At 41.0% G+C, this 23,148-nt stretch overlaps 1 protein-coding gene and 1 pseudogene across 1 annotated transcript; one reads left to right on the top strand and one right to left on the bottom strand.

The window, feature by feature from the left end:
* Positions 1–8,261: 8,261 nt before the first annotated feature.
* On the bottom strand, positions 8,262–8,841 carry LOC147437540 (uncharacterized; annotated as a pseudogene).
* A 10,293-nt stretch (positions 8,842–19,134) lies between these two features.
* On the top strand, positions 19,135–21,166 carry LOC147437539 (uncharacterized). Its single transcript, XM_086487060.1, has one exon. It carries the CDS (start codon positions 19,537–19,539, stop codon positions 20,278–20,280), a length of 744 nt encoding a protein of 247 aa, XP_086343186.1. The 5' UTR covers positions 19,135–19,536; the 3' UTR covers positions 20,281–21,166.
* Positions 21,167–23,148: the final 1,982 nt, after the last annotated feature.

Here is a 23,148-nt window from a genome sequence, read left to right as displayed (position 1 = left end):
GTTACCACCTTGCAGGCATCAGCAAGCTGAAGAAGAGGGCCGACCCATACACTACCTCTACAAAGGAGATGAACAATTGAAAGAACTAATACCAAGATTGATCACAAAGAGAATTCAAGCTTGTTGTTCCCTTACATAGAAGGATGGGGGAGAGGTTTTATGCTCCTCCCATCGATCCTTGATGCATTATCAAAATTTGAAGGAAGTTGATTCCCTGGCTGCAGTGTTTGGAGCTTATATTTGCACCCTTTAATTATCTCCCAGGCCTCTCTTAACTGCCCTTTCCTCACTAGGAGCAGGACAATCTCTTAACTCATAATAACCCCGTTGCACTTTCCAAGAAGGAGATTTTGGGGGTCTTCACTTGTCATAATAATCAATATCTAAATATCCTAAATGATTTTCTCATGTTAAACTGATCATTTCATATGGGAAAGTGCCAGGGGAGAAAAAACTAGAATATTGGTTAAGCTAGCAGACTGGCCACATTAGGGATCCAAAGGAGGGAAAATAGGGATCCAAGGGGGGGGGGGCATCTGTAAAAGATCCATGTGCAACAATGCGCTTAAAAGACCCTAAGGTTCAGCCCATTAAGACTTCCAAAATGCTAAGGTTCCAAAATTTAAAGGTTGTGTCCAAAGGTCAAACATTAGGGGAATTGGATGCTTTGTGTGTGTCCCAAAAGTCTTTAGCAATCCCTACGTAGGAGGGGGTGAGACTTACAAGTAAGGGGTGAGAGAGAAACTCTCTCTCTCTCTCTCACACACACACACAAGCTCCCTCTACACAAAGGGAATGAGGGACACATGTCAGCTCCCTAGCCCAGATGCCCACAAGGTGTACCCAATTCCTATTGGATGGCATTGGAGGTGGACCAATGAGAATTAGGCTAGAGTAAATCTAGTTTAATTAATTTAAAAACACTTAATAAAAGAAAAATAAGAATTAAGCTCTCTAGAAGGCTATTGGACAGTTTCCCAAGGGGACCAATGAGCATTTAGCAGCCCAATGGCTTGCCTGATTCCTATTGTCCAGGAGGCAAAGGGGTCCAATGAGAGTTTAGTTGAATTAAATAATTACCTAAAGCTCTCACAAACGGGGAAAGGGGGGCACATGTCAGAAGACTATCACTTATGCTTCTTAATTACCATTGGCTAAGCCTGGGGAGGTCCAATAGGATGCTAGCAAGAAGGGTCGACCAAGAGAGAGAAAGGGGGCTGATTTTTCAAAGGCATTATCACCTACACACTCACACTACCTCATGTGTGAAGTAAAGAAGACTCTCTCTCCTTCTCAAGCTTTAATGGAAAGCTTATCACCTACTCCAAGCTTGTGAGAAGGAAGGCCTACACCAACAACTCTTGGCTTTGTGATGCAAATCCAACCAAGAGCCAAGCTTCATTGCATGCTAATCTCCTCTACCATGCTAATTACTAGGCTAAGCTATGCTAATATGAGTGATTATGTGAGGAGATGTACATATTTCTCGTAAGAATACTCCTTCCTCTCAATATACTCTCATATCCCGCTAGCTCTCACCATCTATGAAGGTGTGTGAGGTCTTGGGTCTGAGACCGTGTGGGAATCAATGTTGTGTTTGATAAGTGTTTTGCTTAGTGCATGAAGTTTCCATATTCATTGCACTAGCTAATATTGAAGGAACACAAGAAATTGTATTGTAAAATGTATGGGTGGATGCATGAATAGGTGGACCAAAAACCTTGTCCCGGACAGAGGTTTTATAACCGGTACATAAAACTATCTATATTAGTTCAACTCGATATATTATTTGAATAGATTTTTAATTAAATATAGAATTTCCACAGGTTTTTGTTAAATATAGAAGACGGATCTGTACCTCTTAACTATGCACGTCAACCAGCTCTTTACACCATTACTATTTCCACACCTCTCTTTCAAATATAGAAGACAGTTGTGTAGCTCTTAAATATGCACGTAAGCCAGCTCTTTGTCTTCCTGCTCTCTCATTTTCTTGTCTCTCTCTAACTCTCTGTGTAGGAGCACAGATTTTTGTTTTACTTTGTAGGCCTATCACACATCTATTGCTTTCATATACTGCTCTTGCTCTCTGTAGGCCTATCACCTCGCTCAATCTCTCCCTCTCTAGCATGGAGCAAGAATCTCACACTGTATGTGACTGCTCTCAGCGTCATTGTGAAATGTGTGCTAGGTATGTTGTTGATGAGATCAAGGAATATCATGCTAGGAGAAAGAGGGAGCAGCGTGCTAAGAACAAGCTTGAGCAAGTAGCACGTGAGGAAGATAATGATCAAAATGGTGCTAATGATGCAAAGCGTCAAAGACTTTGCAATGACCTTGTTATGCTCTTCAATCGGCGTACAAAGACCCTCAATGTTGCATCACACTCAGATATTTTGTGCAAGTTTGTCAATCATCCTTCTCTTGGAGACCTTGAAATGCACAGGGCACAAACAACCTTCGTTGAAGCCATACGCAACACAATAGATGAAATCAAATTACCCAAGAGTGGACATGAGTTCTTTCTTAAAAGGTTCATCACCACAATGCTTATGAATGTTGAGTGTATATCTACCTTAAAAGTGAATGTTTCAGCTGCATCTAAATTGCTAAATTTTCACAAGAGGAACTTCATAGCTGCAAAGAATCGGTTGAGGGCAGCAGGTGATGGCAATTTGCCAATCTCTTTGTGTGCTCAACAGCCCATGGATCGTGGTTTCATAACACGTGATGAGAAAGAGTTGATCTTTTCTTTTTGGATGTCTAACATTCGTGTTTCACCCAATAAGAAGGATGTGTGCAAAAAGCGTATTGGAAGAAATTCATATGTCAAACATCCTGTGCATCTTCTTGAACAATCTCATCTAATAAATTGATTTACTATATCCATTTTTGTTTTCTAATATTCGCATTCATGACCTATATTCACTATAATTGGGTTGATAAGAGTAGATATGAAATCGGATATGAAGGAAGTTATAAATGGAAATAAGGGGAATCTGTATTTGGTCCTAGATTAAGAGTAGATAAATATTGTATGTGAAGGAGAATATAAATGGAAAGATAGTTTTTATCATATGCGTATGTTTGCTGAAACGTGACTAAAATTAAAAACCCCAAATTTCCTAGCGATTGTACTCTGCGAGTCTGCTCCTGTCTGCATAGCATTCATAGTATGCCCTTCCTTGCTTCGCAGCCTTGCCTCATCTCTTCCACATGGTAGTTGCTCCCCAATATTGACAGCTCCGAGTCAGCACTAGTAGAGAATTGAGTTTGCAGGTTTGTGCTAGGTTCTCTGTACGCAACTGGCTGAACGAATACAGTTTGCAGGTTTGCACTAGGTTCTCTGTATGCAATGGATCATGAACATCTACAATGTGGAAATCAATGCAATAGATCGGAAGGGCTGAGTGAATGCAGTTTGCATTTACTAATACACAAGTGGATGAGGTCAAGTATGAAAGTATGGTTGCAGTTTTACCATACTTGAACCATACTTTCATACTCGTATAGTATGCGTATGCAATATGGTTGCCGCATGAAAAAACTATGAATGGAAATATTGAATATGTATTTGGTCCTAGTTAAAAGTAGATAAATATCGAATATGGGTTTCCATGACCAGTATAAGCATCTTAAACAACTCTTGATATGGTATGTGAAAGATGTACTGGTTAACCTAACCAGTTATGTAATAACTAATACCGATTTTAAATGAAAAAACTGGTTTACATAGCTAGTAGATTAATTTTAGCTGGTTGACACTTTTTTCCCACTAGTATAGAACTTGGTCAAGTGTATATATGTGGTATGTGAAAGATGTACTAGTTAACCCGACCAATTATGCACTTACTAATACCAGTTTGAAATGAAAAGACCGGTTATATAACGATTAAATTAATTTCAACTGGTTAACACATTTTCACAGTAGTTTACAGCTCGGTCAAGTGTATATGTGGTATGTAGTAGACATACTACTTAACATAACCAGTTATATAAAAACTAATAGCGGTTTGATATTACAATACCGGTTTACATAACTAGTAAATAGATTTAAAACCGTTTACACATTTTATGTCAGTAAACATCTTGGTCGAGTGTTCATATGTACTGTTTGTCATACCAGTTAGGTAAAAAGCTCGTTTACATAACCAGTGAAAAACTTTTAACACTTATTCCTCACTGGTATACATCGTGGTTAAGGTGTTCACATGTACTGGTCGAGTGTTCACATGTACTGTTTGTCATGTCAAATAGGTAAAAAACATATCGGTTTGAAAGGAAAATACTGGTTTACATATCCGGTAAAAAAAAATTAACACTTATTTCTCACTGGTATACATCATGGTTAAGTGCTCACATGTATTGGTTAGGTAAATAACATACCGGTTTTAAATGAAAAGACTAGTTTACATCAGCAGTAAGAACATTTGAACTGGTTGACACTTACATACCACTGGTACGTACCAAGGACATGTGTTCATATGTATTGGTTTGCCTAACCAATTAAGTGAAAAAACATACTGGTTTGAAATAAAAATACTGGTTTATAGTAATGTAACACTTTTCTTCAAAGATAATAAAAACCTGCAGTTTTCTTCAATGTTCTTTAACCATATATGTTTTTCATTGTAGGTGGAGCTCTTTCTCAACTTCAAAGAACAATACCTTGAAATTGTAATAAGGCAACGTGCGTTTGAGTACATGAAGCCATATTTTGTGCGGAAATTGAGAGACCGATATACTTGCTGCTGTATTTCACATGTTCAAATGTCCTTCCTAAAGGATGCCATAAATCACATGCAAAGTTCTGTATTCGGTCTGCATGTAAAAGCTTGCAAATGTCAATGCAACATATGCAAAGACAATGGTGGATGCAAGGCACCAAAAAACCCTATCAAGAGTGTAACAGCCTTACTGGACTCTACATTGTGTCCAAAATCAGATACGTCCACCTTCCATGCCCTTGCCTGCTTGAGTGGTCAATAAAAGGTGTGGCCTGGCTAAGTTAGATTTTTGTGCTGCAGAGGCTGCATTTATTGCTAAAAAGATTGTGGTGAAGATTTTTGAGGACCTAGAAGTAGGAACTACGCATGACGGTAAGAAGAAGAAAAGGAAAGTCTTGTCGCATAAGGAAATATCATGCCAAGATCTCTCAGTCATGTTCAAAGACCATCTTAAGAAATACATAATGCATAATTTTGTGTATAGATGGCAAGCAGAACGATATAAGGAATGTATACAAAGCTTTCGAGAAGATGTTGTTGTGTCAGTTGTTGACTTTGGTGGAAAATTATAGTTTCAAAGAACAAAATGAGATTCAATCCATGCACTGGTATTCAAGTCAAGTAACTATTTTTGTGCATGTAACATATTTCCGAATTGCAGGTAACAACATCACCCTAGATTAGTATTATTTCTTTTGTATTAAGCCTTCAATAATTTATGATTTTTATATTATGGAAGTGACATCCACAAGACAATTCACTTCTTCATTTCAGATGACAAGCAACATGACACACATTTTGTTCAACACTGTTTTCTGAAACATGCAGAATGGCTAAAGCAATTTGGTCTAAACATAAGGCGTCATTGGGTATGGTCTGATGGAGCAGCTTCACAATTCAAAGCAAGAAGACCATTCCTTGCCAGGTATACCATGTTCTAACAAACATTATCTGAAGGTGGTTTTAATATAGAGACCTATAATATTGGCATTAAAGTTGTAATAAAATGCTTGTCTAACATCAGTAATATTATAATACGTGTTTTTTTTTGGTAATTTTATCGTGCCAAGAGTATATTAATCTTCTTCTATCCATTGAATAAAATGCAGATATAGTGTTTTTACGGGATGGAAAATGTCTTGGAGCTTTTTTGGATCCGGCCATGGTAAGGGAGAACACGATGGTGCGGGAGCAGTGATAAAAAGGTCTTTAACTCAATATCAATTGCAGCCAAACTGCCCAAAGATAGACTGTGCTGCAGATGTTGTGGCATTATTGAGACAGACCTTGTCAGATGGTGCTACAGCCACCTATGCATCCCGCGCCCGTTATGTAAGCAGGATTTTTTGGGTGATTGAATTGGGGGATGTCGAAAGGGGAAAAAATTGGGATGTGAAGGCTGTAAAAAATACCCGCTCAATGCATTCTGTTTCTGCATATCAGAGCATGTTACAACTGCTTTGAGAACATGTTCACTGTCTTGTTTCTGTAGTGCATGTAAACAGGAAAAGTGGAGGAGATGTGTGAGCAAGTCACACGTTCCTTTCTGGACATACCTTATTTTGGAGCCTACAGAAGAAGGGAAAGACGATGACGACGAAATAAATGAGGATGCAGCGTATGAAGGACACTATGACACCCTCAGTCAAGCTCTTATTGTTGGTGATAATTTTGATGTTCCTGCACCAAAGGACAATGAAGAAAAAGTGGATTTCTATATTGTGAAATGCACTGCAGCTATTGAGGAGTTTCATTCAGACGTTGAAGATGACTAGGGCAATATCATTGGGCGAGGATCCTATGCTATCAAAGGGTTTTACTATTGTATGATAAATGAGAAGACCTAGGAGCTTTTGGACAAAAAGCAAGAGGTGTTCATATATTCACATCTTGTTTGGGCAATCAAAATCCCCATGATAACCCATCCCAGCAACTCAAAAATATATACAATATCACTTGATGTTAGTGAGTCTATCTACAATAGTATGCGTTTTGAGCTATAGCAATCAGTTTCTTTATATTTTTTGTCCAAACTTCCTTTTTAAAATTAAAAAATGTCTTTGTTTATCCCTTTGAATCACTATGTCCTTACATTTTAAATAAACTGGTTCTCTAAAGGCGGCCATTTAATGGTTTTTTACTGGTATCATACAAGTTGGAGATTACCGTACACGTGCAACAATAGTACAAACATGATGGCAGAATCCCTTTCTCTGACTCTGCCTTTAATTGTAAAATGAACTTTGTTTGAAACCAGTCACTTCTCAGTATCATACCGGTATCATACAAGTCCCTATTTGACTCTTCTCATTTTTTCACACGACTAGGTCGCCCACCAACAAAAAGGACTGGACATAGCAAAATCAATGTGGTTCTGTGAGTCCACTCTAACCGGGAAAGATGCAGCATTGACAACTTGCTTGCCAACCCTCTTGCTACCTGATTCTCCTCCTCCTTCGCTAGAAGATGCACTCTCTGAAAAACCCTAATCAGCCCTCTCTCTCTCTCTCTCTCTCTCTCTCTCTCTCTCTCTCTCTCTCTCTCTCTCTCTCTCTCTTTGTCCCTCTCCCTCTCTCCTTTTATTTGCCAAATACTTATAGAATACAACGTATTTTCGTGCAACTTGCTTGTAAATGTATTATACATGAATTCTATTACATTGATTGACAAAAAGGCTGAGTAATTCTCCATTTACATCCATCGACAAAAAAATACATCGACAAAAGTCGCCCACTTCACAGACTTTATGAAGCTTTTGTTTTACAAAAAGAATATGTTCCTTTGTTCTTGAAAAATTCAATCCGCCATTTCCAATAAAAATGATGCACATAGGTGTCGTCAGGTTGTCCATCTTCACAAATTATAGTCCTCTTTGTATACTCAATTCTGTCCTTAGAGATCAACCAGTGTGCCAACCAGTTTATGACAGTGGTTGACAGAAAATAGGTGCGCACTTCTTTAGACTGCTTTTCTAGCTTGGAAAAAACAAGAAATAACCCCAATGAATTAAACATTATCTTATATCCAGAATCTACTACACAATTTTGGAAGTGAATCTACTACACAGTTACCCAAAACTGTGTATCCCCTTCAACAACATGGCGCATTTCCGGCCAGTAGGGCAATTCTTGACCATATTTTACATCAAATTTCTTGAGCAGTAAGCTATTAAGATAAAAAATGAGAACCCTACGCTGGACGCTCAACGGAGGTGGTGGCCTTGGCCATATCAGTGGGATTCTTTTACATAGTCTATACCATAGAGGAAACACGCACACTGGAGGAGACAACACCCAATTCCATATTGCACGAATGTCAGCCCTGCCATTCTGCTTGTCAGCTCTGAACCTATCTGCAAGGCGCCATTGTTCAACTGAAAACATATCTACAGATGCAAAATTACACAAGAATCAAATTTAAATATGCAATTAGGACATATCTACAGATTGAAATTATACAATAGAAATACACAATGTTCAAAAATTAGGCACAAGATGAAAGAGATGTCGAATGGGAAAGAAAGTTATATTAATTTCAGAAGTGGTTACATAAAAAGAAACATAGGGGGGGAAAACTATAATCTTTTGCAGGCTCTGAGTTCAGGGCCAGAACTTGTGCCGGTATTCTGCATCTCCTTAGTGTCTTCTATGTCCATCTCCTCTTCTAGTTGCCCCTGGGTCTCTTCCTCTTCCTTTTTTTGCTCCATTTCAGGCTTCTCATCTGCAGTCTTCTCGATTTTATTTTTTTTGCCTTTCTCATATGCTGAGAAAGGGTCTCCTCGGGACTTCCCTCCAGCCTGACATCTACATGACCATCAGCTTTAGAAAGTTGTGCAACAAAAGATCACTTATTAGAGCCTTAATCAATGAAAAAACTTACTCTTGCCACGTTGGCCTCCTTTTCTTGGGGTCTTTGATCTTTTCACCCGCACGCTAGTGTCTAGCAACACATCGTCTTCCTCATTCTGGGTTATCCCTTCAGCAGCAGTCGTACTCTGCTCCTTTACCTCAAAGTTTTGTTCTTCTTCTGGTGTTTTCGAAAGAGGTTTCTCAGAATTACCAGGGACACTTTCATCAAGCAAAACCTCCATAGGTGTCTTGTATACAGGCGTCATTGCATCGTTCCTTGTGTCTTTACCGGCAGTAGTTCTGAAGCAGCTTGACTGTGAAAAACATCAGAGAAGACAAAAATCCACCACCTGATTAAAACAATGGTGTGTTTCTTACCTGTTGAAACAATTTTCTCACCTATTATTGGGTATGGTTCAAGTGGCTTCTTCTTTAGAAGGGATTGGTCTTCTGCAGAAATAACTCGAGGGCAATCCTTAAGCAGGCACTTTCCTTTCTCAGCCAAGTGAGCATAGTAGACTGCATGGTATGCATGTGAGCAAGGCAATAGAACAACATGGCTTGGGCGATTGTGATCATGAATTTTTATACCACAAGCATTGCACACATCAATGAGAACAACACTATGTCCAGGAGCTGAAACTCGTGCAGGCAAGACTATGGTTTCAGGTAGCATTGGTTGACTAATCATGTCTGTCACAAACATGACACAAAGACCAAAGGTTTCCTCACGCTCCAAGCATTTGGATAATTCTTCCTGTAGGAAAGAGAACTTTGTTATCAGACAATGTCAAACTGGTATAAAATTGGTATCAATACTTAAAGATCAGTATAATAATGTTATCATACTAGTATGATCACATCCTACCGGTATGATGTTATTATACTGGATAGTATAACATCATACCGGTAGGATAACATTATATCGAAAGGATAACATCAAACCGGTTGGATTTTATCATACCGTTAGGGTGTAATTATACCGGTTGGATGTAACCATACCGGTAGGATATAATCATACCGATAGGATATAACCATACCGGTAAGATGTAATCATACCGGTAGGATGTAATCATACCGGTAGGATATAATCCTACTGGTATGATAACATCATACTAGTATTGTTATCCACCCTCACCAAATTGATGTTATTGTCATTCTATTATGTTTTTTTATTATTCGGTTTTGTGGTACCACATTCTACCTATCCCGGTATGATAGACCCATAATACCGGTATTGTAAAACTTATAATACCATTTTCACTATTAGAGTTTCAGTACAATATGGTTATTATAATCATACCGTTACTTTAGTGTTAAACTATTGTTTTGTTTTATTACTATATCGGTATTATTTTGTTGTTATTCCTGTATTATGTTGCTTTCATACCGTTATTGTGATCATTGATAGAACTTATAGTAACATGTTCACCAATAGAATACCAATACCGATATTGCAACTATTATTTTGCAGGTATGTTACCATTATTTATAGTAATCAATCTACTTTATAGGTATTATTGTGTAATCATTCCACAATAGTATATAGACTATAGTATATTGTACATCCAAACCAGTACTTTGCATGTATTATACTACAATCAGATGGAGTTAAAAGCATACCTGTGCCTGTTGTAGGGTGGCTTTTGCTTGGTCAAATTTTTCTTGGAGGCTATCAAGCAAGCCTATTGGTACATTGGCATCATTAGGGAAGTACATTTAGATGGTGTCAAGGGCACCCTCGCAACGGTGCACATCAGCAACAGATTTGACCACAGAATCCTTAGCCTTCTGACACTCGGCGGATACATTGTCATGAGATTTTCTAACCTCAACAAGTAGTTCTTGCAAGGAAGTGGATACTTCAACACTAAATGCAGACTGAGTAGTCGCAAAAAGCCCACTTCCAACTGGTGTACTTCGAATGGGGTATTTACTAACAAGATGGCAGAACCACTTAGGGTTCCTGTGGATACTTGGGAAGTCTCTAACTTCCATTGTTCTCTTTTCCTATCTAAGTGACCTTCATTGGTCACATTCTTCACCACCTCAGATGCAAACTTAGCCCACTTTACCGGACTTGTGCATACGAAATAATCATATCCGCGTGCAAACTTGACTCCCAGCAGATAGTTTGGTGGTTTGGATTGATACACCTACTTGTAGAGCTGGTAGAGTGCCTTGTAGTGATCCGGGCTTGCTGTTTTTATCGGCACTTTTTTCTCCTTCACAGGAAGACATGTGAAAACTTTCATCCAGTCGGATATGGGCACATCTGCATCTGCCAACTTCCTAACATCTTTCCTCTCAAGACTTAACCCATATTCCTTGTGAAAATCCTCCTTTGTCGTGCAGAATTCCTTTAATGGCACCTCCACATCCTTGGGGTGAACAAAGCAGCTGATTTTTGGAGGAGGCTATAACTTCTGTCTCTAAAAAGAATAAATCCATATTCATTACTCAATATATCCACACCTCAATACTCTACTACACATACAAGTCCGATGTACACAACACAGAGAGAGACAGAGAGAGGTGACATACCTTCGTGGGAGAATGTAGGGTCTTTGTGGGGGAGACCTGTCAGGATGCATTCCTTGGGCTCTTTCTTAGGTTGTTATCCATAGAGAAGGATAAGAAGTGTGCACAGGGGGCTGTAGAATGAGCTAAGAAAGGTGCAGAAGGAGAAAGGCACAGAGATATGGAGAAGTACAGTCATGCGAACATTCAGCTGAACATTCGTTTGACGTGGGCTCCACACGGGTTTTTGAATCTTCCACACGATTATTAAATTCATAGGATTTTGTATCCTCCACACGATTATTTAATTCAAACAATTCTTGCCCATAACACCAGTTTCATACCCCCTAAAATTTAAGCCTCCAAAAGAAACTTTCAACCGGTTAAAACCGGGCCACCTATTCATGCATCTACCTGTCTCTCCTGATGGGAGAAACCATAATACAAAAGCCTTTTGGAGGGGGGACCGGCTCCATGCAAATCCGGTCCTCAAGTGTTCTCAATTGCTTAATTTCTCTCTCTTTTGAAGTATTGTTCATGCTATCTAACTAGGTGTTATTCTTTTTGTTGCTTTCTCCACCAAAGCACTCTTGTTAATCTCATTAGGAATCTATTCTAATGAAATGCTCACTATGTTCATGCCATTTTCCGCTACACAAGTTACTAGGCCATTAAATGTTACATTAGTATCAGAGAACAAGGTTTCTCTTTTCTTGCTCAACAAGGGAGGTCCTCAAGCTAGCTATAAATGGTTGGTACTATACATTGCATGTGAGTAAGTAGAATAGGGATTTTTCAACCTTGCAGTGCGCCTGCCTTTGTGCAGTAACGGGGCATCACCGTCGAGAGCTATGGTCTTAATAGTGGAGTCCTACGGAGCTTGCCTACGGCTTTAACCACTATTGAGCTATTAGAAGCTTGACAGGAGCCGGTGTGGTTTTGATGTTGAACGACCCTCTCTTCTATTCCTTGCAATTAATGATATTCGAGCCACCGGTACAGTAGCTTGAGTGTTTTTTCTAAAGGGGTAAAGAGGAATAGCAACTAGGGATTGAAGTGCCAAAGTACACCTAGAAAGTTTACACCTAAAAGTTTCTAGAATGGATGACAATAGTAAAGAGAGTGAAATTAATGTGGATAACTTTGATTTTGATAATGAGCAAGCTACTAATGATGCCCCGATGATTGTTAACTATCTTGTTTCTAGGCTTCAACAAGCCATGGGAAATCCATCCCTCCAAAGTGAAGTGCAATGGCAGCTCCGTGCTCATGGGATTCTCCAAGCTCCCCACCATGACGAGGGAGCACCTAGGAAGCCTCCTTACGAGACTTCCAAAAGAGGTCTCTCTCCGATTCGGTAAGAAGAAGAGGATCCCTATGAAGGGCTCAAAAATTTGTTCCTTGATGACTCATCTCCTTCTCAAAAGAGAATTCAAGAGCCTCCACCGAAGGAACAAGAAAGAAGTGAGTCTCCCGCCACCTCGACGGAGATGGCTCCACAAAGACGGCCGGCTAAACGCTCTCCATCACCTCCAAAACGGAGAAGACCATCACATACTTCTCCAAACCATACTTCAAAGAGGGATGACAAAAAGCAAGAGAAGAAAAAGGCGATAAAGAGGACACCCTCTTCTCCATCTTCTTCATCCTCTTCCTCTTATGAAAGTGATGGTCAAGACAACAAAGATCAAGGCAAGAAAAAGGCGAGAAAGAGGTCACCCTCTTCTCCATCTTCCTCAAATTCTTCATCTCCTGAAGAAAGTGATAGTGCAACCTCTGAACCATCAAAAAGAAGAGGCCATAGGAAATCCTATGCCGCATGGAAGAGGTCGTCCAAGCTCAAGAAGTTCAAAGAGGGAGGGAAGAGCATCTCTTTCCTTACCTACGATGGTATCTTTGGTGCTACGGACAAAGCCTTGGACTTTATCCAACAATTCAATGCAGCGTTTGGAGATGAGGGCTTCACGGTGTCATCTAAGCTACGCCAAGTAGCTATGCACTTTCAAATGTTCGCCAGGCAATGGTGGTCTAGCCTAGGGGCCAACGGTGAAGCTTCACAAACATGGAAAGCTTTAAGAGCTTCCATTATGAAGCGGTTTTTGGCCACCGATGCCAAAGACAAAATACTCACCGAATGGTGAAGCTTGAAGATCTCTCCCTATATATCCATCCACAAATCTGTAGACAAGTTTTGGGACCTACAACTCAAAGCCACTATCTTCAAAAAGTTGGATTTTGGCAAAAGCAGCAATTTTGTTCGGGCTTAACGGAAGAAATGGCAAAGTATGTCAACTTCCAAAGGCCACGCACCTTATCAGCGGCAATACATCATACTATGGTGGCCTTTCGAATCAATTTCCAAACAAGGGCTAAGATGAATTCTAAGCCCCCTGAAAACAAGGGTTCCAATGAGCCTAAGGGGAAGGAGAATGTCCAAACTCTCCTAAAGGCAACTCCAACAAAGCTAAGGAGAAGGGAGTTTACAAAGGTAAAAATAAACTCTCTCCTCAAGATCTTGAGCGTTATCGCAAGGATAACCGGTGTTTCAAGTGCGGCGAACAAGGGCATGGGTACCGCGCTTGTCCCCAAAAGAACAACCGCCATGATCCTCCTAGAGCTACCTTGGTCGAAATCCAAGAGGAGGAAACTCACCACAAAGGATCTCCTCTATGCCATGCTTGGGGAAAGGTAAGAGAACATGAAGCTTTTATTCTCTTTGACCCCGGTTCTACTCACAATTTTATATCTATAGAGTTGGCCACCAAGCTAGGCATACAAGCCTACGAGATGGGAGATGTCCTACCCGCCGGCCGCAGACGGTGCTTTCAAGGGGCAAGAAGCTTTAGTTACTCCCTTAATCGTGAAATTGAGGCTCCATGTCCAAAGCTATGTGGACAAAGAGGACTTATTTATCTCTCCTCTCAAGCATGAGGATGTAATCCTAGGGGCACCATGGTTTGATTGCAGGGCTGCCAATGTTAAATTCCCTGAACGGAGAATCTCCTTTAAGTTCAGGGAAAAAGACATGTATATAGATGCTAAGGAAATGGGTAACACTATACCCATTGTACATACACAAGCTTTCAACAAGTCAATAAAGAGATCTATTTCCATGTACATGATTTTTGTTAAAGATTCTCAAAATGAACCTAATGTTTTAGCAAAAGTTAGGCACCCTGGTTATTACACAAGGCAGATGAAGTGTAATACTTTAATTTTTGAGTCTTGCTGTATCCAATGGTCGTAGCCCAAGTGGAAGGCATACCGAGATCTCAAGTTGTTGTGCCGAGTTCAATTCCTTGCCCCGCTTATTTTCTGAATGTCTTCTAGTGAGGAGGATGGTGAGGGGTTAGCCCCCCCCCCCATTCGGTTTGTAGAGCAACAAACACAATCTGAAGCAAGCACAAATGATTCATTGAGGACTATAGACAGACGTGCATGAGTCCTTCACAATAACTTCATCTTTAACGATCATTCTTTTTGCCTCCAATAAAAAAATTATCCTCTTGAAAATATCAAAAAATATTTCAAACCAACCCAAAACCTAAAACGGCTGAAGCAATGTTAAGGCTCTGTCCTTGTCCTTTGGAGAGGCAAAAAAGAATCAATATTGTACATTGAAACTCGTTAGCACAGAATTGTTGATAATCTATACCTCCAGAAAAGCTCTTCATGCAAGTTTGGGTCCTAGCTTGGTAGCTAACTTTTATGGACGTTTGAAACGATATCTTTTTAGACTCTAGTTTGATACTATTATTGAGGACTTGTAGAAGTAGAATCCCAAAGTACTGTTAAAGGAGAATATTTGATCCTCTAGTGTTGTAGTTCAAACTATTAAGCACTTGTAAAACCCAACTTCTAGGTACCTAATGTAACCGTGTCTTTTTGTTTCATGTGCAGTGCACCTCTCCCATGCATCAACAAGCAACAATCCTGATTTCCTAACTATTGTGTTCATTCCCTTGAAATTTACAATAGATCCCTGGGTCCCATGGGACCTTGAATGAAATGGGATGCATGCTAGTAGAGTTAGGGTGGGTTCAAGGGGAGGACAATCGCCTCCTAGTATTCACACAAGGCAAAAGTGCAAAGCAGGCACAAAGCAAGGCCTTTGCTTGCATGGCAAATAGCCATAGGTTGGAGGCCTATGCAGTCGAGGCTTGTTTAAGAGGCATTAAAATAGAATTAAGAGGCTTTTTTCAGAGACTTTAATATTGCTAGAGCATCCGCACCAAATTCCATTAGTCTACCCACCTGCAAACTCGTTTCTCTTGACCAAAGAGGTTTGTGAAGGATAGGTGAGAGCAAATAGACCATATCATTTTGAATCAAAATTTCCATTGTTTCCTAACTAATGAGACCCTCCATCTCTAGTTAAACGTAACATGAAGAAGAGGGAGTGGATCATCACAGAGATACTTGGGATCATTGAGGAGGAAATCCTCTTGTAAAAAACCAAAGGCATGGTGTGATAGGACCAAAAATTCAATAGGGAAAGTAGAGACTTGATGCACAAATGAAAATGCAAATAACATTTGGCTGATGAAAGTTGCCAATGCACTTACTGCAAAGCTTTTGGGCACCTGTGGAATAATTGTAAAATTAGAATTCACCATTTCAAGGAGGGAAAATATGTTTCCATTATAGCTCTAACAAACCCCTAACCAATCAAACATGCGAAGCTACCTGCAAACATAGAAAATAAAGCTAGTATAACAAATTGGCTAGAAGAGGATGTTATCATAATTTTTTGGTGAGGTAGAGCTGACTTTACAAGTTTTTATTCCAGATGCTATACGTGTGGAAAGTACAAACACTTTGGAATGCAGTGTCTAGAAAATTTTAAAACTGAAGTGGTAGAGAGAAAGGTGACATAGCCAATTCTAATTTGTGTGATCACTAGGAGCATTGGCATTGTCATCAAAGAATTTCTAGATGATCCGGCAAGTCAAATGAAGCAAAGTGAAGATGCTCAAGAGTGGAAAAAAGAAAGGGTTTCCTGAAAGACTAAGGGAAATGTGAAGGAAGTGGATGAGTGGTAGAAGCAGAGGGTGCTAGCAGCTAAGATCACTCAAGATTTGGAGCGAAGAAAGCCAGAGAGGCCATAATTCTTAGAGGCTTTAAACCATTAAAACTCTTTCATTCATAGCTTCACAAGCTCTAGAAATGGAAATCCCAGTTTTTAAATCTGGTAAGAAGAGCCCCAAGGAGGCAGCAACTGAGAAACTAGCCAAAGGATCTGAGGAGAATCCTAAGAAAGAGGTATGATAGGTCAAGGTAGACTTGGCCGTAACTAATAGAAAGGATTTGGGGATAGAAAATGTTCAACAACAATAATGTGAATCTCCACAAAAGGATCCATCAGCTAGAAGACACGGGAAACTAGCAAATACATGGTAGTGTGAATACAATTTTCCAGAGGAGAGGTCATCCTATTTAGATATCAGTCCTAGAAATGAACAAGGTGAGATATATGCCAAAGTATATGAAAAAATCTAGAAGCTAACTATCTAAATCGGTGATATCAAGAGCATGTTACAATTGCCAATTTCAAAAGGGAGAGGAAGATTTAAGAGTCAAACGTAATGGCAGTTGACCTATGTAAAATTAAGGATAATGAAGCATCGATCATTCAGACGGACTACAAGGTCAGAAAGCAGAGAGAACCATTCTCATTGTCATTGTAGATGGGACTGTCAGAGTGAACATTCTGGGGGAGCACGTCCAAGCCAATGGTCTAATTGAGAACATCCAAATTAGAGCTAGATGTCCAAGGTGCATACAAATATGCTCTTAGGGAGGCCATGGATAAGAAGTGTAGCAGCCGTACATGGCTATGTAGGCTGTCAAAGATTGACTATTCAAGGACCAAATGGAAGAATAAAGATTAAAAACAATAATACCAGAGGCTGGAGAAACGAGTGATGCACCCAAGGAGTTACGTAGGAAGTATGGGACCAAAAAGATAGAACGATTGTTAGAATCAATGAATATCTTTTCCATAGCTGAAATAGACCTAAATGCACTTCTTCTATATTAGAAAAGAGCAAAAGAATAAGGATAAGGACAAAAATATCCGGATAACTTTATCAACTCAAATCTGGACAGAAGACCAGTTAGCTTGGATGGAAGGCTTTCAAAAGAGAGAGGAAGCTAGACACTATTACCATATACATGTGGTAGTGATGTGTGTGAACACCCATAGGAGCACAGAGGCCTTTTTTCCCTCCCTAGGAGATTTTTCCCCCCGTGCATTGTACATACATCCATCACTCTAGGGCTATCTTATCTTTCCATTGCACACTAAGTAATACACTCTTTGTTGTGTGCCTTGAGCTTCCTTCGTCTTCTCCAAGCTGTGTATGTTTTTTTGCAACCCTAATTTCAACAATTGATATTGAGTTGGTTGCGTCCTCCCTAGCTTAGTCGTCAGTGTCGCCAGCACACGCTTGCTCACTTTCCCGCATTTTAGTAAGCTTTGGTAGCATCATCAAGTCGAAAAATACTTCGGGTGTGATCGTAGAGCTCAGTCTGCTCAGATTTTCGATTTGGTTTGTTTCGGCCTCCATTTCCACTACTAGCAGTGCTGCATAGACAATTTTGTCATTTTGTACGGATTTTTTTTCAATGCCATTTTCTACATAGCAGGTCCTTTACAATCTTCTACGATTTGTGCTATATAGCGCGTGTTGTTCCCACTTCATTTCTCCTCTTTTGGAGCAGTTTTCACATCAGGTGTAGGCATTCGCCATGGCTGACAGCAACACAGATGTGCTCAAGATGTTTGCTGCTGAGGATAGATTGGATGGGGACAATTACCCTATGTGGACTTATATGATGCAACATGTTCTTGCGTCAAAGGGCGTTTGCAATATTGCGTAGGGCATTGATGTACGTCATGGTTCTATGGATACAAGCGATGTTGAGGATGTTGCAGGTTTTGGTGGTAGGACAAGACCCACCCTGAGCTCTATCTTCCAGGGGCACGGAGGGGAGGGGATCTATGATGAGATGATTGAGCCTTAGATCTTGGGCAAAGTAATCTTGGAATACTGAAATCTCAGGTATGCGAGATTACTTCGCCCTTGTGCCCCCCGCCCATATCGGAGGTTTAGACCCACAACTAGGGGATGGAAGCATAGGCCCCTACTACGGAGCCCGGCACACCTTCATGGAATGTAGATATCCTCTTTGACTTTTGACGTATCACAATGTGGAAATAATCTCAAAACTCAAGGAAACTGAGATTACTTTTGTACACGAGATTTATGATGCCTGATTAATGTCAAAGCCCACGAATGGTGGGGGACTTTGATCCCATCTCATGAGTCATGCCTATGGAAGATATGGCTGGTGAAGGCCTGCTTGCCTTCGAATAGACGTGCACACAGAGTGCATGCACAACTTCAGACACAAAATTTACAAAACATGATAAGAGGGTTTGGAGTGGCATGTCACATATACATCCTAAATGAAAGCCTAAGGGAAGGACTTTATGCTCAATGTGGGTTGGCAAACCGTAGGGAAAGCCATGTGGGAGGGTAGTGTGAGTTTGGAACGGGTTGGCCCACGTTCTGGAGCGCGCCCAATGGAGGAGGATTGCAATCTCAAATGTTTGCCTAAGGTGTGGGATTCCTAGGCGATAGGAAAGAAAGGGAGGAGAGTGATAAAGAAATGAGAGGGTGCAAATTATTGAGAGAGAGAGAGAGAGAGAGAGAGAGAGAGAGGTGGGTGAAAGGTCCAAAGGTTAGGGGAGTACCAAAGGAGTGTTTTAATAAGGAAGGGCCACATGCCATGAAAAGATGAGCCATAACGCCCGGCTTTTGACATACTATCCACCGCACCAAGGCCGAGTGAGGCAACGACATGTGACACGGGCGTGACAAGCCAACCGCTCTGCTCTGTCTCCCATGGGACTTTTTGCTCCTACACTCCAGCCTCCCTCCCCTGCCTTTCTTGAAGCGTCGGCATCGTCCCTCTCACGCATTCAAAGAGCCAGCCCCCCCAGCTCACTGCTCACTAGAGACCACCCCAACGTACAAGAGCAACAACACTTTCACCCATTCTATCCACTGCCTCCTAGGCGCTGTGTGTGTGTTAACCCCCTATATACGAGTGACCCGACAAGGCAACCGTTCTGTATTTGAGAGAGAGTGAGAGAGAGCTTGTCGTACAACAGAGCGCTCGAAGTGAGCTCTATTAGGGCTTTCCCTCCAGAAAACAGTAATATCTAGACAAAAACCAGAGTGGGTTCTTTCCCTTTGAGAAGAAGGAGGTCAGAAGAGCTAGTGGGCTATCCCTGTGTGTGTGCGCGCTCAAGTGAGAGAGGGAGAGGGAGAGGGAGAGGAGGGTTGAAGTGGGTTCCTCTCTAGATTGAGAAAAGGGAAAGAATAAATAGTGGCTCTCTCCCTCTCTAATCTCACAGAGAAAGAGAGAGAGAGATGGGGAACTACGTCTCGAGCTGCAGCTGCAGTTGCGCTTGCATCATCCCTTCTTCCCAAAGATCTAAATTTGCAGCAGCAGAGAGCAAGAGAAAGCTTGAGAGAGTAATAATGGTGGTGCACGCGGTGGAGGAGCGGGTGATAGAGATGGGTGGCGGGGCACCTATGAAGGTGGCGGAGCTGATGCTGGAGTATCCCGGACATTTTGTGGTGCAGTGTGAAACGGACATATCATCTATTGCCGCAGCCGGAATGGACATGATTAAGCGCGCGACCCCTCTCCCTGCAGATCATGAAGCCTCGCCCGGCAGCGTTTACTTACTCTTCCCCATGCACAGGATGCACACGCGCGTGTCCCCCCATGAGAGCGCTTCCTACAAGGGCCTTCTTAGCAGCTATATTGCCAATAGCCATCTCCAGCAGCTGCTTTCCTGCGCAAAGAAGAAGAGCCTCCATAGCCTCATGATGCAGCCAACCTCCGCCAAGGTCACCCCCCTCTTCTCTCTGCAATTGGATGAAGAACTCCCCCCTCATCTCACAGCTTCTGCAGATGGTAGCGATGGCGACGCCCAAATTGACGATGAAATTGACGTCCTATTGCAACAGTTCTGCTCTGCAACATCTAGTCTAGTCAGTAATGCTAACGGAGGCGCCTTTATGAGCAAAAGTGGGAGTCTTGCTAGATCTAAGTCCTGGATACCAAAGCTTGAGACCATCAATGAGAGCTCCATTCTTTTGGCTTGATTAGCTCACAATATTGCATCAATGAGTAGCAAATGATCATTTTTTAACGGCACGACCAAAAGGGTCTCACTTCATTATTTGGAGCCCTAGAACTAGATCTACGCCAATATAAGATCTATAAACGAGCTTCTAAAATCCCTCAAAAGAATCTTCTTTTAGAAGTTGTTTCCATTGTCCAACTTCCTTCCAAGCTTCACAACCCTCTTTCACTCACCGTGAAGTGCCACCATTTGGGTACCCACTTTTGAATCCCCACACCTCTATCTACATCCCCAACACGATTAATTGCCCATGAAATCAAGTCATCTTGCAACCAAGCTTCAATTCATTTTTGCTCAACTAGCGTCACCTCCACGAACACTATGAAATTCATCAAACTAGCCAAGGAGACTCGGGAGCACAAGGTCCTAAGATGCAACACATATCGACAAGGTGGAGTGCAAGCAGCATCTACATCAAGTGCAACACGAATAGAGGTTAGAAGGCATTGTATCTAAAGCATTTTGAAGCCAGAAGGAGGTTTCAACCATGTCAACAGGAAGTAATTGTGGAAATTTATACATAGTGAGGTAAGACTTTAATCCCTCCATGTGTAAACGTAACCAACAAGCCACAAGTGCCAAAAGGACCTCGTGCTTGAGTACTCCATGCAATCATCAAATTGTGATTGCCAAGAAGGTGGGCTATGGAATGGTTTGAACAATGCAAGAAGAAGATTCACTATAAGTTGGGAACCTCATGTATAGTGACACAAATAGCTTTCACGAAACAACCCTACGTTGTGTTCCATTCCATAGTAAAGATTGAGAGTGTTGAAGCTTCAACGACTTACTACATAATAAATTTTTAGCTCAAGCAAAATATGGAGCATTTTACTATTACATAATTGTACATCCAAACAAGGTGTGCCTAGACTCTAAAATTGACTCACGTGGGCCTTAAAGTATGAAACCTTGAATAGCTTCACTTCTAACCATTAAAGAAACGAGTGTGTGGCCCGTCCTATCGTGTGGAGAGAGAGAGAGAGAGAGAGAGAGTAGTGATAGTGCATGACCTGATGCCCTCAGCACCATCTAACACCGGCATGTGCAAGAGGGGATCAATGCCCAAATTACAATTTTGTTGCACCCGAATGTACACAAAGCGCATCAGACGGCTCAGATCGCACTCGAGCCCCGAAATGGACAAGGGCCATTGATCCCCTCTTGCCCATGCCCGTGTGAGATAGTGAGGAGGACTTGATGTCTCTGATGACAATAAACCCTGCACTCGGCATGTGTTGAAAACACCATAGCACTTCTTTGCCCTACTCCTATTGGATATACCTTGCATTGAATGCATTCAAAGAGATGACATTCCAAGCACACAGCTTGTTAAGCACTTTTTCTGCTTTTTTGAAAACACCACATGTGGCCTATGTGTAAACCAAGGAATTACCAAGCATATCTCTAGATCATAATTTCGTCCTTCATGTGTTTGCCCATGTTAGCTTCTTCTGTTATTCCAGAGGCCTTCTATTAGAGGCAATGGAATTTGTAAAAAGGCCCCAGCTTCGCATTTAACAAAAACAACTTAAAACTCTGAGAAGTACAATGAACTTGGCATACATATTGACTAATGTGTTTCCTAAAAAATCACCATGTCTCCTATTTTCTTGTTGCAAATCACTTATACCTCCACGATGCAAGCAAAGGTGACCGTGTCTAGACAAATATCCATGGTATGCACTACTTAAAAACAACCTAGATCTCCTTTGTCCTTCCCCAATTGGGCATTGTTTGTTGTCAAATGCATTCCAAGAGACAAAATTCCGTATCATTGCCATGGATAGTCCTCTCTCCAGAAAAATTTAAGTGGGAAAACCCTTTGTTTTTGTAGTTTTTGGACACATCTCGGGCAGCCAATCACTTGCTTTCCTCTATTGCCTTATTGATTGAGTCTAAAGATCTATGTGATGCTATCAATGGCCACATTAATCATGCCACTTTCAATGTTTCCTTAATTGTAGATGTAATATGTGTTTTAGTGTCCCAAGTTTGTGTTTTGTTAGGCAATATCCAGCCCTTGATTCCTCTCACATTGGGTGTGCAAATCAGCCCCATATATATGTCGTGGACTATGGTGGCTATCTGCAACCCACATCAAGTCGGATCTCATGGACACAACAAATCAACCCTTGAAGTGCTTTATTCTAAATGATGACTATGGCTACATCCTAGAGACAATTGAGGAGAGTTTTGACATCAAATGTGAGGGTAAACATTGGTTGAAATTGTATCCTCCTCACATTTGAAATTGTATCCTCCTCACATTTATGGCTATGAATCCTTCCCAGAGGCTATAATGCTTGCAATTATGAGTACAGTAGTGGCCATCTAATTGCCTTTTGTGGGCCCCTTCGGGGTGCATCAATGTGCCGTGATACAATTTCTTGAGGCCATTTTCTACAAACCATTTAACCTCTTCCAAGCCACGAGTAGGCCTCATTCGACAACATCCTTGGAGGCTATTTCAACCTTCATCAAATCCATCCCATATTCCATTGCTTGCTATGCATTCGGTGCCATCTTTGTCTCTATCTTTTGCAGCTCATTTGTAACTAAACGACATTTAATTTTTAGCGTACAATTGGTGTCAAATTTCACCCCAAGTTTAATCTTTACATAACAGTTGCTAAATACATCCTTTGTATCAGATTCAAGTTTTATACCATCAAGAGGCAAACCCTCTAGATCTAGCATTTGTAGTCGTCCCTCCTTCGGTGACCTCATCCTAGAGTTTCAAACTTTATATGGTAGCTCCATCCTCATCATCCATTTGTTGCTTGCTAGGCTCATCATTTGCAACCATTTCGCTACCTAAACCTCT

This window comes from Adiantum capillus-veneris, chromosome 17, assembly GCF_014529385.1.
Source record: "Adiantum capillus-veneris isolate H3 chromosome 17, ASM1452938v2, whole genome shotgun sequence".
NCBI lineage: Eukaryota > Viridiplantae > Streptophyta > Polypodiopsida > Polypodiales > Pteridaceae > Adiantum > Adiantum capillus-veneris.
The sequence above is the reverse complement of the archived record's forward strand: the minus strand, read 5'-3'. Positions and strand labels throughout refer to the sequence as shown.

What these genes read in the sequence shown, in the direction of transcription:
- LOC147437539 (XM_086487060.1), top strand. Translation starts at nt 19,537, where the DNA reads ATGGGGAACTACGTCTCGAGCTGCAGCTGCAGTTGCGCTTGCATCATC.